The following is a 25,009-nucleotide window of genomic DNA, read 5'->3' as shown; positions in this document are numbered from 1 at the left end:
CCATAAACATTGAACAGTTTCCGATGTTTCAATTCCCTTCCCCATGAGAAGATTGGTAGTGGAACTGTGGTTTTAGGAACTTTGGTTTATACTCAGTTTGCATCTTCTTTAGATAGCACACGTAAGTTTTTTGCACTGGGTAAGAGTTAAACTAATAGTGCAATGTCTAAGAGGAAGAAGTTTTTAACTGAAGAAGAGTATTTTCGAATTGTAAAGCCCATGAGTGACTATTTTGACACCAAAAAATTTAGTTTAAAGTGAGAATAGTCATTTTTATACCAAAATTTTCTCAGAGACTGAACTAGAAGTTTGTTTTGCTTTCACCTCTCAGTCCAGCAGGACAGTGGCTAATCTGTCATGAACACAATCTGTTAAGTAATTGAAGCCTTATGAATTTACAAAAAAGTAAACTTAATTGAAAGTTATGTGAATGAAATTGATTTTTTTACCATTTTTTTCCCGATAATCTAATGAACATAACAGTTGAAGAAGCTAATAATTTCTACGAACTAAAGATGAGTGAAAAATCCATCTTCGTCCAAAATCAACAAACTCCTCTAGATGTGGCTAAAATGAAAGGATTCCTAGGATTAATTATTCTACTGGAATGAAATTAACTGAAAATGTGTTTCATAACTAATGAAACAATAGTGACTAGATTACCACACACTGTCTCCTTTCTGAATCATTTATGCTATAATTGATTGTATATTTTATTATTTTTCACGTATGTTTATATAAAGATTTAAGTAAGTTTCATTACATTTCATCAAGATGATTCAAATATTTTATTTTGCATTTAGATTTTAATTAATTTTTTTGGAATCTCTTGATATTCTACAGAAGAAATCAAAACTATTGAAAAAAGATATATATTTAATCAATTTGTTTTTTTAAGTTAGGCTTAGCAATGTGAAATATCCTGTACTACTGCAATAACATGCAGTCTCCAAGGTAAGTTGTGCTAAGCAGCATGCTGTTGCTTAAGAGTATTAACTGCTGATGAATATATGATACACCCATTCTAAAGGGGTTAATGTATTAATGATGTATTATTTTAAATGAATGCAGAAATCAAACTCATCATCTTTGAAGTTAAAAGAAAACTGGTCCTTTGTGTTTATTTTCTGAATAAACAGTTAAAAAATACTAAAATTAATAAAAGGGATGGAAAGCACTTAAGTAATAAAGATAGATTCTCCCTCCACCCCTGCAAAAGATGTAAGAAAATATGTGTGAAATATCCGACCAAAAATAAATGTTAAATATAAAAAATTACTCGTTGAAATTGTTTTAAAATACATAAAAATTGTGGTTTTAAGTTTAAATTAACAATTTAATTAATTTATAGATATTTAAATGTATTTAACACATTATTAGTGTTTTCAGTGAGATACTCTTATATTTCTAATTTTGGCATAGCTTCTCATTAGTTAAAACTGATTTTAACAATTCAACTCTGAGACTTCTTGTAAGATGAAGTTTGCTAGTGAAACTGAGTAAAGTTATATATATAAAAAAAAAGTTAATACATGTATTAAAATATTTTTCTTCAAATTGTAAATTAGAGCCTTTAAGTAAAATTTGAAAGGAATTCTGAAAATGAGATTATTTATTTTTTCCATAAATGTGAGTAAATAATTTACATCGATGCATGTCACAAGCAGCACAAAAAAGCAAAGATGAGTAGTTGTTATCTGGGAAAATGTATGAGTTTTATATAACAGAATATTCTTGAAAATGTATGCAGACAATATACAGACTTACAGTAGCAGATGATATGATATCAATATAGAACTTAAAACAAGAGAGGGAGAAAGAATTCACTTGTTTTTAACAGTTCAGTGTACAATAAAATGAAAATGTGGTAATTTAACTTATGAAAAGATACTAATATTACAAATTATAAATAGATATGCACCATTAAACTCAACATACATAAATTATATTCTCCCCCCCCCAACTAACATTTCTGCAACTATCAAAAATAAAGAGCGAACTTTTAATTATACTTTGCAGTATATACAGTTTTTAAATATATGGTATTATTTTTTAAATAAACTGTGACAATTCAGTATAATTATAGTATACACTTTTAAGTTTCAAAAATTAAGAATTTATAAGAATTCTGAAGATATACTTAATTTTTTTCAGTTTGACCAATTTTAAGTTTTATAGATAAGGACACAAACAGAAAAAATTCTAAATTTCCAAATAACCACAAGCATGTAAATATGTAAAGAAAAAATATTATATATTTTGTGAAATAAGTCAGCTTCCCCCAAAAAAACAAACTGGATGCAATTTTAAACATACTATCAATAAAGCAATTCCCCCCCCCTTAAACAGCAAATCATAAAAAATTAATGATACTCTATATAAAATATTTCTAGAAAATAATATTAACGTTACTTTATTAAGTTTTACTCGCAAAATTGTAAGATTAAAACTCTAACTACATTTATATATCCTGAACTTGGATAAAATTTATATTAGGTATGCCATTTATGTTTTAAATATATGTAGACTACACAAATACGGAAAAGAATAAAGAGCTATCTGGCTAAGGGAAGGAGTGTCTTTATGGCAGACTTCCAAGGGAAACTGGCTCACATTCACGATAGCTAACTCAGGAAATAGTTCACAAAAATAATCCTAATACATTATTTATGTGTGTATAAAGCAACAATTTACTCAAAGTTTAGATTTTATGCATGAAGTTATCAAAATACTTTAAAAACAAATAAAATTATATTCTTCATGGGATTTGTTGTACTTGGAGAAGATATGGAACATGGATTGTCCCCCCCCCCAAAAAAAAACACTAATGCAAAAATGATAACATTTTTATATAGATTTTTCAATTAAAAGGGTAATGAATATAATACAAGTATGTGGTGTTAGAACCAACTGCAGTATTTACTGGATCATACTTGATCACGTTTTCATTCACTATTTGCAAAAATGCATTACACAAAATCCAAAATACATATTAAATTACATATACATACATTTAGTCATTTTTTACATTTATTTATCATTTTTCCTTCATATTTAAGAAAAATTTCATGATAAGCAGAGCTAGGTGCCAAAGAAGGAACAAATAAACATTGAAATAAAATTTCAAATCTGTGACTAATACATACACAGTTAAGTAAAAAATTTATCTTAAAATTTTTTTTATGTCAGTAATAAAATAAATAACTAAAATAAATAAAATTATAAAAAATAAACTATTACTTTAATAAACAAAACATGAATTAATTGGTAAATAACATATTTTAATGCAATCATATGTACACATATTTTATTTATCCAAATACAAGCTAAATCAAATAACTATTCATTTAAAACAAAATTTTTTGTTAAATTTTCTATGAATATTGTGCATCGATTACTTTTCATACCTTCATATGATTCACCAACAACATAAGTCTGAAACAAACCAAGGATCTGAGAAAGAGATTTCGGATATTCTAACAAAAATGTGTAATATGTTGCTATAAGAACAATTAAAGCTTCATACAAATTATTAGCATTTGTATCAATAACTGTTCTATCTCCAGCTACAAACGCTTTCTGCATATCCTGGCCATCACTAAAAACATACAGTTGAGGTGGTGCATTATCAGTTTTCGAAATATGCTGCAACATTTCATCTTCATGCACATTCTAAATGTGAAAACAAAAATATTTGTTTAAAGCAAAACATAATACAGAAAGGCATTACTAACAAAAAAAAAATTGATGTGTACACCATGATTTCCTTGTATGGAACATTAAATTATAGGCATGTTTCCTTGCATTTCATTTAAACTTATTAGATTGAACTGAATCTACTTTATGATATATGAGTGATAGCGCATAAACCACAATAGAATAAATGCACTCTTTAAATTTACTATATTTGTTTACCATAGTGACACTCTGGCACTACGCTAAGTTCCCTTAACATCATTACATTTTATAACTACAAAATTTATATCTGAAGAATTATCTATTCACATGTTCTATTCAAATATTATAATAAATCTAAAACCATGTATAAAAGAAATTAAAAACAAAAAAAAAAAAAAAAAAAAAGAAAGAAAGAAACAGTTTTTCACAGATGATTCAGTATTTCTTATTCAATTAATTCAGTCCTCACTTCTCTACAAGGCTAAAATACACAAACGCAAAATATCTATATTAAAAATTACAAAGTAAATCTTAAACACTTATTTCCTCAAAAAAATTCCAGAAAGGATTAAGCATGATTTAATTTGCAATAATAAATGAAGGCGTTAGCTTTGTTGTTGCAAAGCTTAGTTTCTCTAGATTGGCAACAAATCCACTATTCTGCCAAATTTCAAATGTAAACAGCCATGGCAAAAATAATTAGGCTTAGCCACACTTAAAAAACTTTTAAATTATTAATAATTCTGCAAATATTGCATACAGATTTACCAAAGGCATAAAAACCTTAAACGGATGATAAGAACCACATAATTCAATCATTTTTAAAGCAAAAAATGCACAATTTACAAACATATAAGAATAAAGATGCTGAGATCACTGAGCCGAGTAACAGAGTGGATATATACATATATTATACTTTTGGTGTGGCCAATTGCAACCAAAATATGAGGTGCAATTTTGCATGTTACAACAGTCCTATATACAAAATTTCAATATTCTGAGGCTACTTGTTTTTTAGTTATGTGAGATACGTACGCACAGACGCCACAAAAATTCTCTTCAGAATTCATTTTAAATTAGTTTTAAAATTTTTTTGGGAGAAAAGAGTCCTTTATTCTGTCCTTACATACAGATGTCACGCAAAAACATCATTAAATTTCATTCAATAGCTGTAAAAATGGATAATTGAGTTGAAATATGATGCCTCAAACTTTTCGCTATTACAATACTTCCTTTTTACTTCGTACAAGGAAGTAAAAATGGTTGAGTTCATATATTAACTATGAAAAAATGGTTGAGTTGGCATTAACTGTATTTTAAATACTCAACAGATTTTTCTCATTGAATGTGTAGATTTATGCTAATGTAGTCTAATAATTCCAATTTTATTACGAACATTTGAATCCAAAGAGAACCCAAAAAATGAGGCTTTAGATATGCAACAAGTGAATGGTCAAAATTTCCTTTTTTAGGTAAAATTTTAATTAGCTGATACTGGAAAATTAAAAGATGTTAAATGCTACTACAATTCTGCAGTTATTTTCTGAATATTCTCTCATCACAAGAGATGATGGTAAAGGTTAGTCTAACTTCTGTTCATGTTCTGCATGTTACTGCTACTAAGTAAGAAGAATGAATCCCAGCAAGACTTGTTTTACTCAATGGTTTAGTTTCTACAATAAAGATCCCAACTTTCTAATGGCTTAGGGAAAGATTATGTTATAGATAAAAAAAATGCATGAGGGAAAAGTTCTATATTCTCTTCTTACATTATCTTCTTGCTCTCTACGCTGCTTTTATCCTTGTATTGAGAACAATAACACTTGGTGATGGTGCATTTTTCTTGTACCACGCTTTTAGATATACAGGGTGTTTCATATTGAACAGGACAAAAGAAAGCATACCTGTGAATGCTGCAATTACTTAATTTTGATAAATCAATTTACAGTGAAACTTTAGTTATCAAAGTTTCAAGAGATGTATTATATGTGTCCTTCTGATGACATGGCAAATAGCTATGTGGTATTCCTGTTCCTGCCACATTCATGATGGAATAGCCTTTGTTAATGACTCAAGCATTTCTGCTTCAGTTGCTGAAAGTTCTAGGGAAATGGAAGCATGAATATTTTATCTCTAACAAAACCGCACTAGAAAAAAACATAAAGGGATTAAATCTGGAGATATCAGTGGCCAACAAAGCAATGGCATATGGTTTGATTCAGCACAGCCCAATACAGTGATAGAATAGACCTTTTTGTTCAGGTATACTGGCAAATGTTTTAATGCCAATGTGGTGGAGCACTGTCTTCTTGCAGAATGAAGCTAAAAACTGCTTCCTCTAGTTGAGAGAACAACTACTGTGATAGCATTGGTAAATGCACCCATTAATCAATTCAGTTTTTCCACAAAGAACGTTTCCTTTCTGCATATCCCGGCCCAAACTACAGCTACTGGAAATGAAGCAGAAAACGTTCACCTTTGGAGAATCATACTTATGTTTCTTTACACCATGTGCATTTTCCGTGCCCCAAAATCGTAAGTTAGGGTTACTAACTTTGTCAGAAACATGAAGAATGGCTTAATCCATAAACACAAGTCTTTTCGCGTAACCATCTACCTCCACCTTATTTTGCAAATTCTCACAGAAAGCTTTACGCAGTGGTTTGTGGGAAGGTTTTAAATGCCTGCACCATCTGCAAACCATACTGTTACATAGGAGATATTGAATTCAGAACTCATATGACATGTTGATTTTGTGGGACTTTTTAATGTTTCACGTATTTTTTTAACAACTTTGGTTATGGCTGCTGTTTGTCCTGAGCTGGTTTTCTCACACAAGCAGCCCATGTCCTGAAATTGCTTCACCCACTGTTTGGTATGGTGGTTCTTTACCGAATTTTATGCAAAAATTTCTTTGAATGCCAATAAACAATGATGTTTTGGCATATTCCAAACTACAATATGCTTTCTCCTGCATGGATGGTGCCAATTTTATTAACAGTGCCTCTAGCGTCGATTTCGTGAACGGAAGATTTTTTGCTGTTGTCAGATAAATCTTGTGCAATTGTAGTTTCAGAGTTAATCTATTTTAGTTCATAAATCAATTACAGAATTTGTACTAATTCTGTAATTGATAGATTATTCTGTACCATTCAATATGAAACACCGTGTATTTATAGAGAGAGATATATGTATAAAAATAAGATGTGAGCCTCAACTTACTCATTCTCATTAAAGGATCATAACGAAATATTTAAAAATATTCCCAATTAACAATTCCATATGTATAGTAACCTCCTTTGTATATAAGAAACAGTAAACAGAATATTATTAAATCGGACTTTATTTATAAATGCATTATAATACATAGCATTTTCTTTTCTCATTCATGCACAAATTCTTATACTGCTATTATATTCATACTCTTTGAAGTAACAGTTACGAACATGAAACTATATTTCTGTGTTAGGGATGTACGATAGGTGCTCAGTAATTTCTAAACCAAAATATAATGTAATGTCTATGGAGAATGAAATATGGTGAAGCAATTGCATCCTCCTTTAGAAGTATAAAAAGAAAAAGCACACATACTTGCTGTTATTTGATCTTTGAGAGGCTACTAAATATCAAATAATGATACCTATTAATGCTGAAAATAATCAAGCATTGTTTGAAAATTGTATTCTTCCCCAAAAATATGAGGATGGATCCAAAAAAAAAGATTACAAGGGTAATAACAAATTATTTATTAGCAATAGATAGAAAGGATTAAAAATAGATACAAAGCTGGATTAAGAGGTGCACTTGCCTATACTTTTCCTACATAAACACTAAATCCATTTAGGCATTTACCTGAATACAGGGCCAATTTGTTTAATCCGGCTTGGCAGAAATCACGTCTCTGCCCACTGAGCCAGTTCTCGGTAGCTGTTTTCGCAACATTGTCTGAAGAGAATCTCGTTCCAAATAAATATTCCTTCAGTTTTGGGAAAAGGAAATAGTCACTGGGTTCTAAATCAAGGCTATATGGGGGGTGACTCCAAACTTCCTACTTAAACTTCTGCAGCAATTCTCGAGTTTCGCAAGCAGCATGGGGCTGGGCATTGTCAGGACGACACCATTGCTCAACATAACAGAGCACTTACTTTGGATGGCTTCTCATAACCTTGTCAAAATGGCACAATAACGATCGGCAGTAACAGTATGGCTCCAGTTACTCGATCAGGATAATAAGCCACAGCTATCCTGTCCAAGTGAAACCACTTTTCTAACATCTTACCATTTCAATTGCTCTGATGCATCTGTGAACTTAGTCTAACTACCCGCACAATCGCTGCTAAACAAGTACTACCACTTGTCTGCTATCTAGAAAAAAAAGTATTCCCCTCACACTATTACTTTTCAAATGCTGATGACTGCAATTTTTTTTTTATGCATAACACTAACAAATATTCATGGTTACAGTCTATGATGATATAATACCTTTCTATGCCATCATTAAGATATGGAAATACTGTTGTGTGCATACAGGTTCATAATGGATTGAATGCACACAGAACCAATGACAGCATGATAAAATTTGTTTTTCCAAAAGAAGCATATAAAGCCCCGTTCAGACAAGGGCGTAAAGGGCATACGTGGTTAAAGCCGAGCTCCGATGCCAAGGCAACCAGTCTCTGCTATGTCACAGAATCTGGTTTAGGGCTCGTGGCATAGGGTTCAAAGTTTTCAACTTTATGCTGAGTTTGGGATAAGTGTCGACCAATCAGAGTGAAGCTAAAATGAAGCAGCTTTCTTTAGATGATTTCGCTGTCACATCGAAGGCGACATTTCTTTTTATATGGAGTCTGAATCGTATCCGAACGAAATAATGAATTGATCTCGCAAGAAATCTATGATGATGACATGCATTTTTTAATGATTTTTTTAATTTATATTGAAAAATATGGATGAAACTTGCAAAGCTAAAGTTAAGTTCCGGATTATGCATGCTGTGTATCATCCCGTAGAACAAGGATGTCAAACTCGCGGCCCGGCCAATATATCGGCAAATAATAATATATAATAATAAAATAACATATCGACGAAGAAAAAAATGAAATGTTTACTGCTAAATAATTAACAATACTTTATTCAGTGTTGTTAGATTACTCACAGCGAGCTGACACACACACTACTTAAATTACAAATGCGTGTGAGTAGCTTGCGTTCAGCTACCTTCGGCTTTTGGGGGGACACGTGCACTTAGAACTTGTACGCATCCCCCAATAGCCGAACTCATGGTCTCAGTTTTCCAATCATAGTTTTGTACGATATATTGGTGCATGCATATTATTAATTATTACTTAATTCATATTGTTACGGATTTCATAGTTATTTATTTAGTTAGTTTTTTTTATTTAGAATTGTAATTAGATTTGCTTCATGTTGCCTTAGCAACACAGACGATTTTTGAAAAGACAGCTGCGTTGGAAGGTTAAAAATAGAACAGCGCGTGCATTTAATACCTAATAAATAAATATCTCGTAATTGCTGTTGCCATCCACAAAAATCCAGATATTTATAGATGTTTCCAGTATATTCGAGAAATTAATTATAAAGCTTATAAAAGCCAAGAACAAACAACTCATCTCAGTAGTAGCTGTAGTTCTAGCGAACTGTTTGTTTACTTAATGCTGTGATTGATTTGTAGCAATTTCGCTGTGAGATAGAATTAGTTTCTCTGTTTTGAATTGATTTTTGCTAAATGTTTGACATTTTGTGATATTGTTAGAATATTTTTGAAGAAATATTTCAGCATTTTGATTTATCTCTTGTGGAAAGAATAGATTTTTGTTAACTTTTTAACGTTAACCGTGTTTATTCCAGCCCTTTGTATTCAGTATGTCTATATCAAAACCAAGTGGTAGTAAAATTAAACAAAAAATCGCTGACGAACGTAGAATATTCCAAGTAAAATGGGAATTAGAATATTTTCGCTGTGAAATAAAATATAAAATAGTCTGCTTGATATGTAATAATACTATTAATGTACCAAAGTTATATAATATTAAACGTCATTACAAACAACACAAATTGAAATATAACAATTACAAAGGATTAATGAGAGAAGAAAAGTTGAAAGAGCTCAAGTTAGGAGTGAAAAAGCAACAGTCCATGTTTAGTAAAGTATTGCAAGAAAGTGAAGCGGCGGTACATGCAAGCTACGTCTTGTCCGAGTTGATAGCTAAACATTCGAAGCCTTTTACTGATGGTGATTTCATCAAGGAATGTCTAATGAAAGCTGGAGAAATTGTTTGTCCTGGAAATGTGAAGGCTTTTCAATCAATTTCATTGTCTCGAAATACAGTTGCGGAAAGAGTTACTGATTTAGCCACGAATTTAAGTGATCAGATCAAAGCAAAATCATCTAGTTTCAAAAGTTTCTCCATTGCCTGTGACGAGAGCACGGACATTAATGGCAAAGCTGAATTAGCAGTGTTTCTTCGTTCTTGTGACAAGAATTTTAACATTTTTGAGGAATTACTGGAACTAATACCGATGCCTGGTACTACCACAGGAGAAGATATATTTACTTGTGTTTTTGGACTTCTGCAGAAATACAATCGACCTTTGGCAAAATTAAATTCTATAGCTATAGATGGCGCTCCATCAATGACCGGGGAAAACAAGGGCTTCGCAACATTACTAAGAAAAAAACTTGGTGAAATTCACAGTTCATACATTCATCATATGCATTGTATTATACATCAAAAAGTTCTATGCACAAAAGTAATAAATATGGAGAATGTTTTGTCATATATAAAAAAAGTTATAAATTTTATAAGATCTCGAGGTTTAAATCAGCGTCAATTCACTGCTTTCTTAAGTGAGTTAGATAGTGAATATTCGGGTTTGTCCTACTATACTGAGGTACGTTGGTTATCTTGCTCCAAGATTCTCAAACAATTCTGGGATTTGAAAGAAGAAATATGTCAGTTTTTAAAAACGAAAAATCAAGACGTAAGTTTGTTTTACGATCCAATATGGATATAAGATTTATCTTTCTTGGTTAATATAACCAAACACTTAACCGATTTAAATTTATTGTTACAAGGAAAAGATCATATCATTACGAACATGTTTGACATAATTAAAGCATTCAAATGTCAACAAGTTCTTTGGGAAAAACAACTTAAAAATGAAGATTTGACGCACATCCCGACGTGCAGCATGAACAAATCAAGTTTAGATGATACTTGTTCGTATCAAAAATACGCAGAAAAAATTGCAAATTTAACAACTGAATTTGAAACGAGGTTTAATGATTTTAGTTCCCTCGAAGACAATTTTTTTTTTTTTTTTTTTTTTTTTTTTTTTTTTTTTTTTTGATTTTCTTAATAAGTATTGACTCAGTACCCAGCCATATGCAAATGGAGGTGATCGAGATTCAATGCAACTCAAATTTGAAAGCAGAATTCATTGAAGTGGGCATGCCTGAATTTTACAAATATTTTCCAGCCAGGTTTGAAAATACTCGAAAATTCGCATATGAAATTATTTCCATGTTTGGTAGCACTTATCGGTGCGAGCAGTTATTTTCAGTCATGAAAGGTAATAAGTCTCCTATTAGAAACCATATTAATGATGCTCACCTTGGGTCAGCGTTGAAAGTTATCACTGCAAACAAAATTTCTCCCGAAATAGGAAAGATAATAGCACAGAAGAGATGTCAAGTATCAGGACGTAAACATTAAATTTTTCTTGTTCTTTTCTATATAAATATATACATATTTATTATTGTATTATTCGAAATAAATCTACGTTTCTATAAATATTGATTTTTTTTTTTTTTTTTTTTTTTTTTTTTTTTTGTGGCCCGCCTAAAGTTAAACCTTGTTTGTTTGGCCCAAGTGTACCTATGAGTTTGACATCCCTGCTGTAGATGATTGATCCCATCCAATATTTTTCATTTTATTATGAAAATTCTTTTAAAAAATGCATGCTTGCAAAAATTTTATTTTTTCTGTGTAAATTATTATTATTACTTTCTTTCTGTTTATAATTTTTTTTTTAAATTATTACTATCATTTTTTTTCCTGTTTAATTGTTTTTGTATTTAAGAATAAATTTATTGAAAAAGCTGAAAATATTGTATTGCTATTTGCTTCAAATGCTGATTTTCTTTCCAAACAAACTTCATGAATTAATTTTACTAAAATAAAAAATCAATATCAAGAATCTGCTGTTTTTTTTTAACAGTAAAAATATTATTTAAAAAAAAAAGAAGAAAAAATTATTTTCACTTATTTAAGAATAGTCACAATAGTCAATTCAATGGTGTAAGCTTTGTATAAGTAATAAAAGATTAACCTTTTGAGAAAATGCTCTTATGAATTCCAAGAAGGAAAAAATGTAGTGAAATATCCTTAAAACAACAGTCAACAAACAGTCTAGACAGTTTTGTCTCCTGTTGAAGTTCTGTTCTGTTTTTTAATTACGTTCTCCATGAAAGGAATTTACTTTTAATGAAACTGAATAGCACACATAAACATGGACTATAATTTAATTAATAGTATTTGTTATTATTATCCACTTTTTATTACTATCATTTGAATGGAATTTTGATCATTAAATTCATGCTATTTCTCTGCTAGAAATTCCTGGATAAGGTATGAATGTTTATAATTTTGTTGTATTTGAAGACTTGGGTACTTAAAATTTGTCAATGTGAAATTACTTTTGAGATTTGGTCATAAATAGAAATGACAGCATATGTTGAAATTAAATTCAGGGGTGCGGCTTATACATGCAAATTATTAGAAATAGATGTATACAAACAGCTGGCAACACAGCAAAATGTATTTAATGATTGAGCATAAAATACATTGTTGGGTGAACGTTTCCTAGTATTGTACTAGCTGCGGTTGCTGGTCATTGTGATCAGTTGTGGGATACTAGTACTAGTGATAAATGATACTGGTAGTGCAGCCAACTACTATAGTGATCGACGGGGACAGTGAATAAGGAGTGCTAAGAACACGTTTCACTGTCACAGAAACATGTTCCTTTTGATTGAAAATTAAAAAAAAAATAATAATAATGTATGGTAAGTACTGTTTTTAGCTTAACTGCTTTCACACCTACAAAATGGAATAATATTATATACAGGCTATCTGTTAGTTATCCTCAAGATTTTTTTTAAATTAGGCATATTTAGAATATCGTATTTCTCCTAAGAGAAATTATATATAAAAATTGAAGAAGGTTTTATATATATAAATATGCATACAGTACAATACAGAAATATTCCATACTGCTTTGCACAGAAATATATGTGCCAACCAAGTATTGGTCTTTCAAAAAAATATCTCTACACCATTTCGTTCTTTTTCTTTTTTTACCTTCTTCCGTTGCCTCTTGGCTTATAAGAAGGGCAGATAAAAGAGCATTCTGTTGAACCAGTAAAACTTTGTGGTGAGCTGAAAAAGCCATGACATAAAATAACGAAAACAAGCAGGAGCGAGCACGAGAAATCAATTGAGCTAGAAAACAGCACGCGAAAGGTGTAGACACATACATGCATGCACAAATTTAGTTTCTCTCATTTGCCCACAGCTTAGACCCGCCATCTCGCAGGTGTGAACGGATGTCCCATACTTTATGTCCTTATGACTATGCCTCTATGCGCTTTACACCCATGGCTGAATGCAGCTTAATGGACTAAATGCACACAGAACCAATGACAGCATGATAAAATTTATTTTCCCAAAAGGAACATTTTACAGATCTGAAACTTCCTAATAAAATACTCGTACAGCCCTTTTCAGTATAACACAGCATAATGAGTAGTTACCACTTTAAACTATTGAGAGCATTAAACACGATGCAATGCATAGCATATCCAAAGACCAAAGCTTGCATGGAGATCTCCCAACACTCCAAAGTTAATTAACAACTTTGAGCCAATGCTCTCTCCGGACTCTATAGTTATACTCCAGCCGACAAGAAAACTCTGGTTCCTTCCATTTCTGGAAATCACTGGAAGACATGTACGGTTAAAGTTACATATAATGGTCGGATACAGTTACATATAGGGATCAATTGCAGTATATAAGAACCAGACTAAAATGTCACCAAAACCACGGTCAGTTCGGCTATTTAGTGAGATTACCATTTATCTCAATGTTAACCCCTGTAACCTCATTTTTCCAGCACAGCTTCACTCTCTTAAAACTTTTCATGCTACATTATACAAAATTTGTAACAATAGTTTTATGGTAGAGAGAAACTAAAAATTATCTTAGATAAGGCTGCAATGCAGATGTAATCTGAAAAAATTTCTACTTCAAGTCAAGAAATATGTAATGGAAAATAGGCAAGTTACAGATTTTTTATTACGTGTCTGGACCCCTAGCAACGGCATGGGAGCCGAGCTGGTCACAGATGTGCAGTGGAAGTTTTCAATTGTCAACTTCACCTTAAGAAGCTGAGGGGGGCTCTAGGAGCAAGCAAACTAACACACCAGTCTGCAAGAGGATAACACACTCCTCTATCACGAGAGAACTTTGCAACAAGTTTGCATGAAACTGCTCACAGACAAGTCCCGACCAGCAGCAGTAGCCATTTCTCAACCGCCGGCCAGTATCTCGTCCCTGCCCACAGACTTAACGCTACGAAGGAGGCTTGTTATGGAAATGGGCATAAATGCTGGATTACCCCCCCCCAAAAAAATCCTGATTGAAAAGCTGGAGGTATCAAAGATCTGTGCTAGATGGATGTCCAGAGTATTACTGCCAGAAATGAAGTAACATTGGTTCAAAATCTTTTGAGAATTGCTAACATAAATGAAAATAAAAAATTTTTTATCATGCCAATGACAGGAGATGAAATATGGCTTCATCATTATGACCCAGAAATGAAACAAAACAGGACTGCATAGAAACAGAATGAATCTTCACAAGGTCAAAATCCAGAAATCTGCTGGGAGAATTGCAAGTGCATTTGGGGGGGGTGAGAAGGGAAGATACACTGTTTATTAATTATATATCACAATAACAAGTGTTTATTATGCTAACTCATTGAACTATTACAAACCATAAGAGTGAAACACTGTGGTAAACTAAGTACAAATGTGTTATTCTTGCACAACAATGCTCCAATATACAAAGCCAAGATTTTCCACACTGCTATTCAGCTTCTATCTTCTACAACATATTCACCAGACTTGACTTCATGTGATTTATTTTTGTTTAAAACACAAAGTAGCATTTGCATTGTTCATGGATTAATGATGAAGATTTTAAGGAAACTTCAAAATATTTTTCTTTCTGGACTGCTTAATGAATCACCATGCTAAATGCATTGAAGTCAATAGAATTGAAAAAATTCTTAAAGTATACATAATAGCAACAAAATTGGATTCTTCATATTCTATTTTGTACAAATCAAGACAAGAATAAAAATGTATAATGAGAATTCATTACAACAAAAATCTTTATATATCAGTCTTTTATACATATGCCATATTTGAATATCCAGGTATGGTATACAGATTCAAAAAATATAATACTTAAATACATTGCAAGGAAAACAGGTCTCTGTTACAAGATTTTAGTAATGATGAATGTAAGCAAAATCACATATTAAAAATAAACTTACTGATTTGTGTATAATAATGCTCTTTGAAAAACTGCTTTTACCCTTGTGAAAAGCAATTTGATCTTCCATATATTTCAGTATCTTAAGGTTTTGGAGAAAATTCTGAAATAAAAGCATTCTTTTAAAACCACTACAAATACAATGGAAAAAATTCAAAACCAAAACTCAATTATGTTCAACAAGCTGCAATAATTAGTGGCAACTTTATAAAATACGATGAAAAGATTAAATTTAAAAGACAGTGAAACTGTAATAGAGAGTTGTTAAAAATTAAATAATTACTTTTGCAAAAGCAATATACCATTGTAAAAAATTAGTAAACAAGACCTATTTCTATTTCAATAAATCAGCTTGTTTCTGAGCCAATAAAGACACAAATTAAAGTTTAAAATAATCTAAGAAAAACAATCAAAGTAACATGCATCTTTATTAATCCAGCCCCTACCAGCTAAAATCCACAGCAGTATCAAAAATACAAACAAATTTTAAAAAAATAAAAATATTACTTTGAGCAAACCGAGTCTAAAAAGTGCAAATAAGAACAAATAAATACAAGGAAAATTAAAAACATACATAAATTTAGAAACCATGCAGGCCGAGTTAAAAATTTTTTAAAATCATAAACAAGCAAAAAAAACTTAAATATTTTTTTTAATTTCAGTGGACCAAGTCCAAAAAACGTGTAAAACAATCCCATATAGGAAAAAATAATAAATGAAAATTTGATCTAAAACTAAAAAGAGTTCGTTTTTAATATCTGTAACATTAAAACATCAAAAGTTTCGAAATGAAAATATAGATTCATTCTGTTTAATAATTGCTAAGCCTAAAATATGCTAAATAATGAACTTCCATCAGCTATGGACTAAAATGATTAATATTAAAAAAAAAAATAAAAAAAAAAAAAACTTCTATTGTAACATTAAATATGGTGATATAATATATAAATTTAAACAAATTTAAATTCTTAACAAATACGTATAAAAGTAAAAAAGCAAATTTAAATTCTAAAAAAGGCCAAAATAATTTAAAATAATTTTAAAAAATGTGGAAACATGTAAAAGATTTAATTCTCGAATTAATCTACAATATCATTTAAAGTCAGAAGCATAAGCAAATCAAGTGCAAAATCTATCCATGAAAATAAATCTACTAATTTAATAAATTAAAATTAAATTAAACATTTTTTTTTTTTTTTTTTTTTTTAAATGCATATGTGAATGACCGTAGAGTAGGCTGGAGACAGACTTATCAAGGGGAAGTTGCCTCCAAACCTAATTCTCCAATCATTCAATTCGTGTTTCGTCATTCATGCAGGCAAGGGTAAAAGTCAAAACCAAAAGTAATTCCAATAAAGTGGTACCCTTAGAAATTAACATTTAAGAATTAAAGTTCAAAAAGGAAAATACTAATGAAGTCTTTTGAGTAACAAGCAAGTAAAGTCAAGAATTAAACTTTTTTTTAAAAAATTAATTTTTTTTAAAAATTAATTAAATTAAATTAAAAAATTAATTTTTTTAAAAAATTAATTTTTTATAAAAAAATTTAGAAACCAATGTATTTTAGAAATCCGTGTCTACAGAAACTTCCCCTATACAAATATGCATATCAATAAAAAGAAACTATAAAAGAACTATACATAACCCATATAAATCAATAAGAAACAAAAAGAACTAATTCACTATTTTTAAAAAACAAATATATATTTAAAAATATAATTTCATATTTAGAAAATACTTAGATACTACATAAAAATTTAAAAAAAAAATACTTAAGGCAAATAAATAGTAAGTTTTAATTCTAACTTACCTACTATATGAGTGTTGGGGGTCTGCAAAAGTGTTGTGAAAGAGAAGTAAGTGTGTTCTTCAAATTATATAGATGGCGCTTATGTAGGTAAAGTTGAGTGTCAAGCTGCTATCTTTGTTATAGTAAAAAAATTTTTGTAAACATTAATATTAAAAATTAAATTAAAAATCCTAAAGGTAGTAATATCAATTATTTAGGGAGTTAAGTAACTGAGCCAATCAAGAGATGTAAGTTTGCTTGAAGGAAATTAAAGTGAAGTGGTATGTGAAAAAAATGTAAACTGTTTGTAATTTGAAATGTGTGTTCTGTTGAAAAATTGTGAAAATTGTTAAAAAAATTAAGTGAAAGATATTTTGTGTGAAAATTGCAAAAAATTAAAGTAATTAAGAAAAACTGAAATGTTTTAATATTAAAGTTTTAAAGTAAAATTTCCCCAAATTTTTTTGAAATGAAGTCCTTAAAAAACCTTTAAAAATTCCCAGAAATTTCTCAAAAATTCCTTTAGGAAGTTAAATAAAACTTAAATTTGATGAAAGAAAATATTAAAAGTTTAATGAACTTGATTTTAATTGGTATATCAAAACTTAACTAAATACTGGCTAAAGTATGGAAAATTAGAAGAAGAAGATTAAAATCTTCACTCAATTCGGGCTATAATTCAGACTTTTGAAAAGAGTTGGCCCTTTATTAGTAAAAGGAAAGAATCCAGTATTGATTAAATATACATATTTACAAAATATTTACAATAAAAATTTACAATAATTTCTCTACTCTTTTATATCCTTCATTACCCTCCAGCTAAGGTTTAAGGTAATGTTATCATATCCAAAAGAGCTAAAAAATTATAAAGTAAAGTTAAGGCCTGCCTTTTTAGTATATAAATTAATAAATTTTGGTGGTACTTGGTTATCAACTTGTACATTAATTAGTTTTATAATTTCTTCCTTTAAATCGTCATTTTCAGTACATATATTTTTTATTCTGATAATTTGGCTATGAAACGTGTTTTCTATTACTTTTCTAGAGATATTAGAGTTCCAATTAATTAGTTTAATAGTAAGAAAATGGAAATTCCTTCTTTTATCAAATAATTTAATTTTGCTGTGTTTAATAATTTGCAGGTCTAGGAATTCAATAGTATCTTGATTCGTATTCGTTTTATTAAGTGTTAAACTATTTGGGTAAATTTTGAATTGCTCAAAAGTAGAATTATTATTGAAAGTTATAATATCATCTATGTATCTAAAAGTATGAGCAAATAGCTTTAATTCATTTTTATTTAAACTGAGTTGGGATTTATATTCAAATGTAAAAAGAAATAGGTTACAAATTTGTGTAGAATATTTAATTAAATATGTATTTAAATTTAATTTTTTAATTAAATTCAATTTATTCTTATGATATAATATATATATGTAATAAGATGACTTGGTGGAAAGTAAGTTGCAATAGATTGGTGTTGGTGAGGTTTTACTGCATATTTAGAAACACGGATGCATAAACCAAAAAACTTCCAGACGTGGCGATTTGGAGACAATTTTATTCCATGATAATGCACATCATCACTAGCTTTCTTAAACAATGGACGAAATTGGAAAAAAATCACTGCATGGCTAGCGGCGAAGCGACACAGTGAAATGAAGCAGAAGAGAACAGTGAAAGAGGGGGGAGTTGCGATACAATTACCTTTTTATACCGAATTCCATTTCAGATCACATGACAGTTTAATGTTCAAATGTTGGGTTCAGATTTCATCGATAAGTGCGTTTCACAATTGCAGAGTTTAAAAAATTATTGCTCTGTTATTTCTAGAATGAAGGCAGGAGTTAAAGGGCAATTACTAATTTATTATTTGAAAGATAGATATTTTATATTTTACATACACACATCAAAATAAGTTTTATATATATCAAAAATAATCTAAAATCTAAAAGTAGAAATTTTTAACTTCTGTAACTTTTGCTACTGTAATGTTACACATATTAAGAACTAATTACTCTTTTTACTTTTATTCTATATATTGTTTTGATCAAATCTTCATTTAGTATATTTTCATATGTTAGAATGCTTCTGTTTTACATCTTTTGGATTCTGTCCATGTAAATTGAAAATTATTTGATTTTCAACGTCCCCTCCCCTTGTTTATGATAGTGATGCTTTAATTTTTAAAAGTTTTAATCTAAGTTTGAACTCACGTGAAACTCACCTAACTACGTTAGGGTGCGCATGGTGTAAAAACACCATAATTTATGTTCTTTCTGTTGAAATCTGTAGTTTTATCTGCCTTTTTTGACAACAACCTTTTTTGGTAGTGAAGAAAGCAATAGAAATGGGACACTGAGCTGCGACTAGAGAATTTCAAGTTGACAAGAGATTGTAAACTGAGCTGCAACTAGAGAGTTTCAAGTTGACAAGAGACGTATTTGGTGGCGGAAAACCAAAAAAGAAGAATTAGAAAAATGCCTAAGTTTAAAAAATCTTGTCAGACCAGCATCAAAGCCTGGCCTATTTCGGAAGGCAATTTACAGAAATGGACAACAGAGCAAAGAGAAAAGAGTAATTACTCAAGCAAAAGTAATTACTCAAAAAATAAGCATTGCAAACTTTGTTGGAGGACTTAACTTTTATTTCAGGTTCATGAAATGAAATAAATTATCCATCAGGACTAAAATGACAGTTGGTCAGAAGCTTCCCATGGACTGGCTTGAAAAAAAGTTGCTTTCCGGTTTTTTTTTTTTTTTTTTTTTTTTTTTTTTTTTTGAGTACACATCTAAGAAAATTAAAGAACAAAATTTGAATAGAGCACAAATAATTAAATTTATGATTTGATGGATTTACTTTTGATTGTTCTCTGAGCAGAAATGTTCATTCAATAGGTTAGAAACAGTTTCAATGTCAACCTGTTAATGCTGAATGTGAGCGAATGGACATGGAAAACAGATGTAAAGAAAACGCCACTAAAGGGCGGAATTAAAATCATATTTCTTTCAAATGAATTTTTTCCTACTGTTGAAAAGTCACTGTTTACATCTGCTGGTCAGACAGACACCTTTTTTTTCTAATTCCGAATTATTTTTTTCAATTTAATTTTCAATATCACTTTCTGTGGAAGAAGCAAAAAATGGCAGTTCGTCGAAGGTAAGCCGATTCTTTTCCCATTTTCATTGCCTCATAAATGTCGCTGTTCATTTTTTAACAAGCAGAAAGTTTATAGTTCACGAATATAATTTGTTTGAAACAAATAATTTTCCTTTTAGGAGCAAAAGAATGCGAATGTGCAGCAGCAATGGTATCATTTTCCAACAAAAAGCATCCATTTGCTTGTATTTTAGTAAATATTATTTAATTTTTAGAACATGATTGTAGTATGCTTGTAATTTATAAAACAGTTAAAAATAGCTCGGTTTCAAAAGTATAAAATACTCTTTTTTTATCCGAAACATACTACACTTTATATTTTATTTTAGATGTATATTTATTTGTTTATGCTCATGATATTAATTACACTTTAAAAATAAGTTGTTTTTAATCTAGTGTCAGTTTATCATAATAAATTAATATTACAAAGTTCAAAAACAGTAAGATAATAATTTAAAACAATGAAGATAATTAACGTAATTTCTGGAAGAAACACCATAGCATTTACATGCTTAAAACTTAAAGTTTCAGCAGGTGCGGCATTTCTACCCATGCGGCACTTAGGTGCACTAAAAAAAATATTTCCTGTGATGCCATTGTGCATAGTTTGAATGACCCTGATATTGTACATAGTTTGGATGGCCTTGTCATTGTAGATTGGTGATGTTCCCACACAAAAGACCACTCAGTTGCTTTCTGCAGACTTTATTTTGTTTACATTCTTTCCCTTGAACGGACCACCTATGTGCCTTATTCACCCTAAACGGGATCTCAGACCAATAACATTCTTCCCTCTTTCAAATCAGCATTCTCATCAGTTTGAATAGTCTCTCTTCTCTGCCATTTGATGAATCTTCCAAGACCCATCCTCTCCCCACTCCTGCCTTTTCCATTGTAAATCTACTGCATTTTTTTTCAAAGACGGATACCACCTGCATTGCAATAACGAAAATTCTGACGTATTTCCCCTTCAGCACGAATCGATTTTTCTTGGAATTCTCCAGATACAGATCCTATCAGTTAAGGTACAAGTACTTGTTGAATAGTTTTTAAGTAAGAAGGGAGTGGAAAATTTTTGAAAATGGCACCTAAACTGCACAGAAGCTATGCTGCTGGTTTTAAGCTTAATGTAATTTCACATGCTGAACAAATTGGTATTAGAGCAACAGCTCGAGAGTTTGAAGTGGACAAGAGATGCATTCGATGTTGGAGAACTGAAAAAGAAGAACTTAAAAATATGCCACAACAGAAAAGAGCCAAAAGAGAGTACTGTAAGGTGGCCGAATCTAGAGGACGACCTTGCAAACTGAATAAAGAAGCAACGAGGAAAGGGAATGGCGATTTCGACTGTAAAAATTCGCTTACAAGCAAAATTTATGGCAAAACAAATGAACATAAATGATTTCAAAGAAGGATCTTGCTGGTGTAGCAGATTTATGAAAAATATATTTCTGTGCGTACTAGAACAACAGTTGAGCAACAGTTACCAACGGACTGGCAGAATAAAAAGGCATCTTTTCTAAAATATGTCACGGATATTATTGACAAAAAAAATTTCTTCCATCACAGATAATAAATATAGATGAAACGCCATTAGCTTTCAACTATCCTGCAAACAGAACTAATGATGAAACTGGTGCAAAACTGTATCTGTGCTTACAACAGGGTATGAAAGAACGTCATTTACATGTGTATTAGCTTGTGTCGCACACAGTGACAAGCTAAAGCCGATGATCATTTTTAAACGAAAGACTATTCCGAAGGGAGATTTTCCTAATGACTTAATAATTTGTGCAAATAAGAATGGATGAATGTGCGAAAAAATCATGCATGAGTAGCTATAAAAAGTTTATCAGTGTCGTAAGGGATATTTTTTCCAACCAAAAGGGTTATTGATAATGGATTCCATGCATGCTCATTTACTTGAGTCTCTGAAAACCAGATGTCAAAAACTGTCTACGACCGTAACAATAATTCATGGTGGTTTGACAAAAACCTGACAATTATTAGATTTGTTAGGTAATAAATCCTTCAAAGCTGAAGTCAAAAAGCGGTGGGAGTGTTGGATGATTGAAGGATTGCATACATATACCAAAAGCGGGAAAATGCGTAGAGCATCTTATGAAGAAGTTGCAAAGCGGGTAGGAAGTGCGTGGAAATCAGTGAAAACATCGTGTATAATAGCAGTGTTCAAAGAAGTTGAAATTATATCCTCAGATAAAAAGACTGTAAACCAAGAGGATGAATGTGACAATCTGGAAGACTTGGACTTAGATCAAGATTTACTAAATCTTTTTAATTCAGATAGTCAAGAATCAGATTTTGATGGCTTCATTTGATGGACAGTTTGCTGCAATTCCTTTGTAAATAAAATTTAAAATTTTTTCTTGTCATCCAAATTTAATATCTCGTTATTGCAACATTTTTTTATAATACAGTATGAGTATGACAAATATGGATTTCTTTAGTAAATATAAGTATATTCATGAACGTAAATATATTTTCAACATTTCTTACTTTTAACTTATTTTTGAGTTATAATTTCATGTCATGCATTTTTCTTAACTGATATGTCATATATCAGGACATAGGTAAAGATTTTGCATCTATATGGTCTACGACAATGTCAAGCGCAATTTAATCTATCGTGGCGTTTCTGCATAATTTTAATTTTTTTTTCCACCATTTTTCTCGAGTGCAGGATGCGGCCTTTCTTCCGGAAATTATGTTATATTAAATTACATTTTATGTTACTCGGAGATATTGTGCAATGCTTTATATTTATCAAAATAACCTGTTTACAGGATTAACTCTTGAAGAAGCATTAGCTGAACATGATGATGATGAAATCGAAGGAAGTTTTATTGATCCTCCTGAATCTAATGTATTTACAGATGTAATCTGTTAATACATGAAGATGTTGATGGTGGTCTCATAGGTAACTTCACAGGTCAGCAACTCAGATGTGAATCCAAAATAATATTCCGAGGGCATGAAAGAACTCAGGAACAAGAAAATAAATGTTTATTTCAAGATGAGAGTACAAAGTCACAAACCATTAAAAAAAGAAAAAAAAAAAAGTTTGGAAGAACGAAGATTTGAACACATCTCAAGAACATGATACTAGGTTAAATGATATGCCTGTAGTAGATCTATTTGAAATTATACTAGATGAAATTTTAGAGTTTCTTTGCTGCCAAACTACAAATTATGCACTTTTCAAAAATGCTTTTGATCCAAAAGTATATCTTTCTGAAATTGAAAGTATATTTGGCAATGCCAGTACCACCAGGATGTAATTGTATCCTATCTAAACTATTCTTCAAAAGACTTCAGAAATGAACTGGTTGAAAATAGAAAACTTGCCATTCAAATTATATTTTGACAACTTTCACTGTTAAATCTTTCACTGCTAAATTATTTAAAAACCATGGACATAAGGGAACAATATGAGAAAACAGAATACAAAAAAAATGCCCTTTATAAAGTACAAAAGAGATGAAAAAAATGAACTGTGATTCATGCACTATTCAAACAAGCAAGAATAAGAAAATAGCCATTACTTGACGGATAGACAATTCTGCAGTTACTGTTGCATTACAACTGCTAGAATCGAGCCAGCATCACACGTCACTCGAAAATCATCATCAGAGGAACAGACAGAATGAATGAAAATTTCTCATATTATTATAGAATTTCAGTAACAGGGAAACAATGGTGGTGGCCAATATTTATTTGGCTCATTGATGTCAGTATCCAGAATCTATGGTTTCTTATAAGAAAGACATATCACAACTAGATTTTTGAAGAGAAATTGTTAATACCTATCTCCAAAAATATGCACTTCCTCCTCAAACTAGTAGAACATCAGTATCAAGAGCTACTGATCTTCAATGATGGATAAATAAAGAGTTGTGATTTGATGGAATAAACAGCTTGTAGTTCTCTGCAAAAGAAGTCATTCTTGGGAAAACTGCAAAAGTGCAGTCCATACGGAATGTACAAAGTGAAAGTCTGATTATGCATTTATTATTCTGTGGATTTATACAAAGAAAAATGAGACAAAACTGATTTTGTATAATAATAATTAAGCACTCCAAAATATATCTTTTAAGAGTTTAAATTTTGATAGTACTCCTTACAGATTTTCTAGCAGAGCTTAATTTTCATCTTACTGTGTGTTTTGTTAACTTTTATGTGAATAATTTATATAAAAAATTCTTCAAAAATTTGGATTATTAAATTTCATTGTGATTATTATTATTACTATTATTTATTTCATTAATATTTAATTAATTATTAATGTTTGTTCTTGAATACATACTTTTATGAATGAAAATTAGCTTTTATGGAAATTATACCAGTTTTATGACATTTACCTAACGATGTACAGTATAAAAAAGTTCAGTGTTAAAAGATTAACAATCAGAATGAAAAGACATTGTTTACTCTTGTTTTTTGTTGTGCTGCCAAAGAAAAAAATTTAATGCCTTTATAATTTTCAAAAGAAAAATAGTTTGAAAGGAAATGTCTCTAAAGTAGCCATTATCTGAGGCAATGAAAAACGATAGATGTGCAGATAAGTGACATTTTGGCTCAGAGAAATCTAGCAAAAAAAGGAAAGGTGCTTTTTCTCAAGTACTTACTGTTCTAGGGTCTATGTGATCCTATTTAGGGGATATGTGAAAATTTAAAGCAATAAAACTTAGCACTGATGTCTCAGTGATGCCAAGTGAGCTTACAA

General features: G+C 30.4%; 1 protein-coding gene across 1 annotated transcript in view; it reads right to left on the bottom strand.

Annotated features, from left to right (window-relative positions):
* Window positions 1-1,594: 1,594 nt before the first annotated feature.
* LOC118182399 (uncharacterized) overlaps window positions 1,595-25,009 on the bottom strand; it is a 58,713-nt gene continuing 35,298 nt past the window's right edge. Inside the window, exons 7-8 of the mRNA XM_035351743.2 lie at window positions 15,319-15,420; window positions 1,595-3,672 (exon numbers count right to left, since the gene is read on the bottom strand). Coding sequence (XP_035207634.1) covers window positions 3,340-3,672; window positions 15,319-15,420 — 435 coding nt within the window. The 3' untranslated portion in view covers window positions 1,595-3,339. The remainder of the gene's footprint in view (window positions 3,673-15,318; window positions 15,421-25,009) is intronic.

Source organism: Stegodyphus dumicola, chromosome 3 (genome assembly GCF_044657685.1).
Source record: "Stegodyphus dumicola isolate Sdum_Otavi_A_Nest chromosome 3, ASM4465768v1".
Taxonomy (NCBI): domain Eukaryota; kingdom Metazoa; phylum Arthropoda; class Arachnida; order Araneae; family Eresidae; genus Stegodyphus; species Stegodyphus dumicola.
This window is presented reverse-complemented; position numbering and strand designations above follow the sequence as displayed.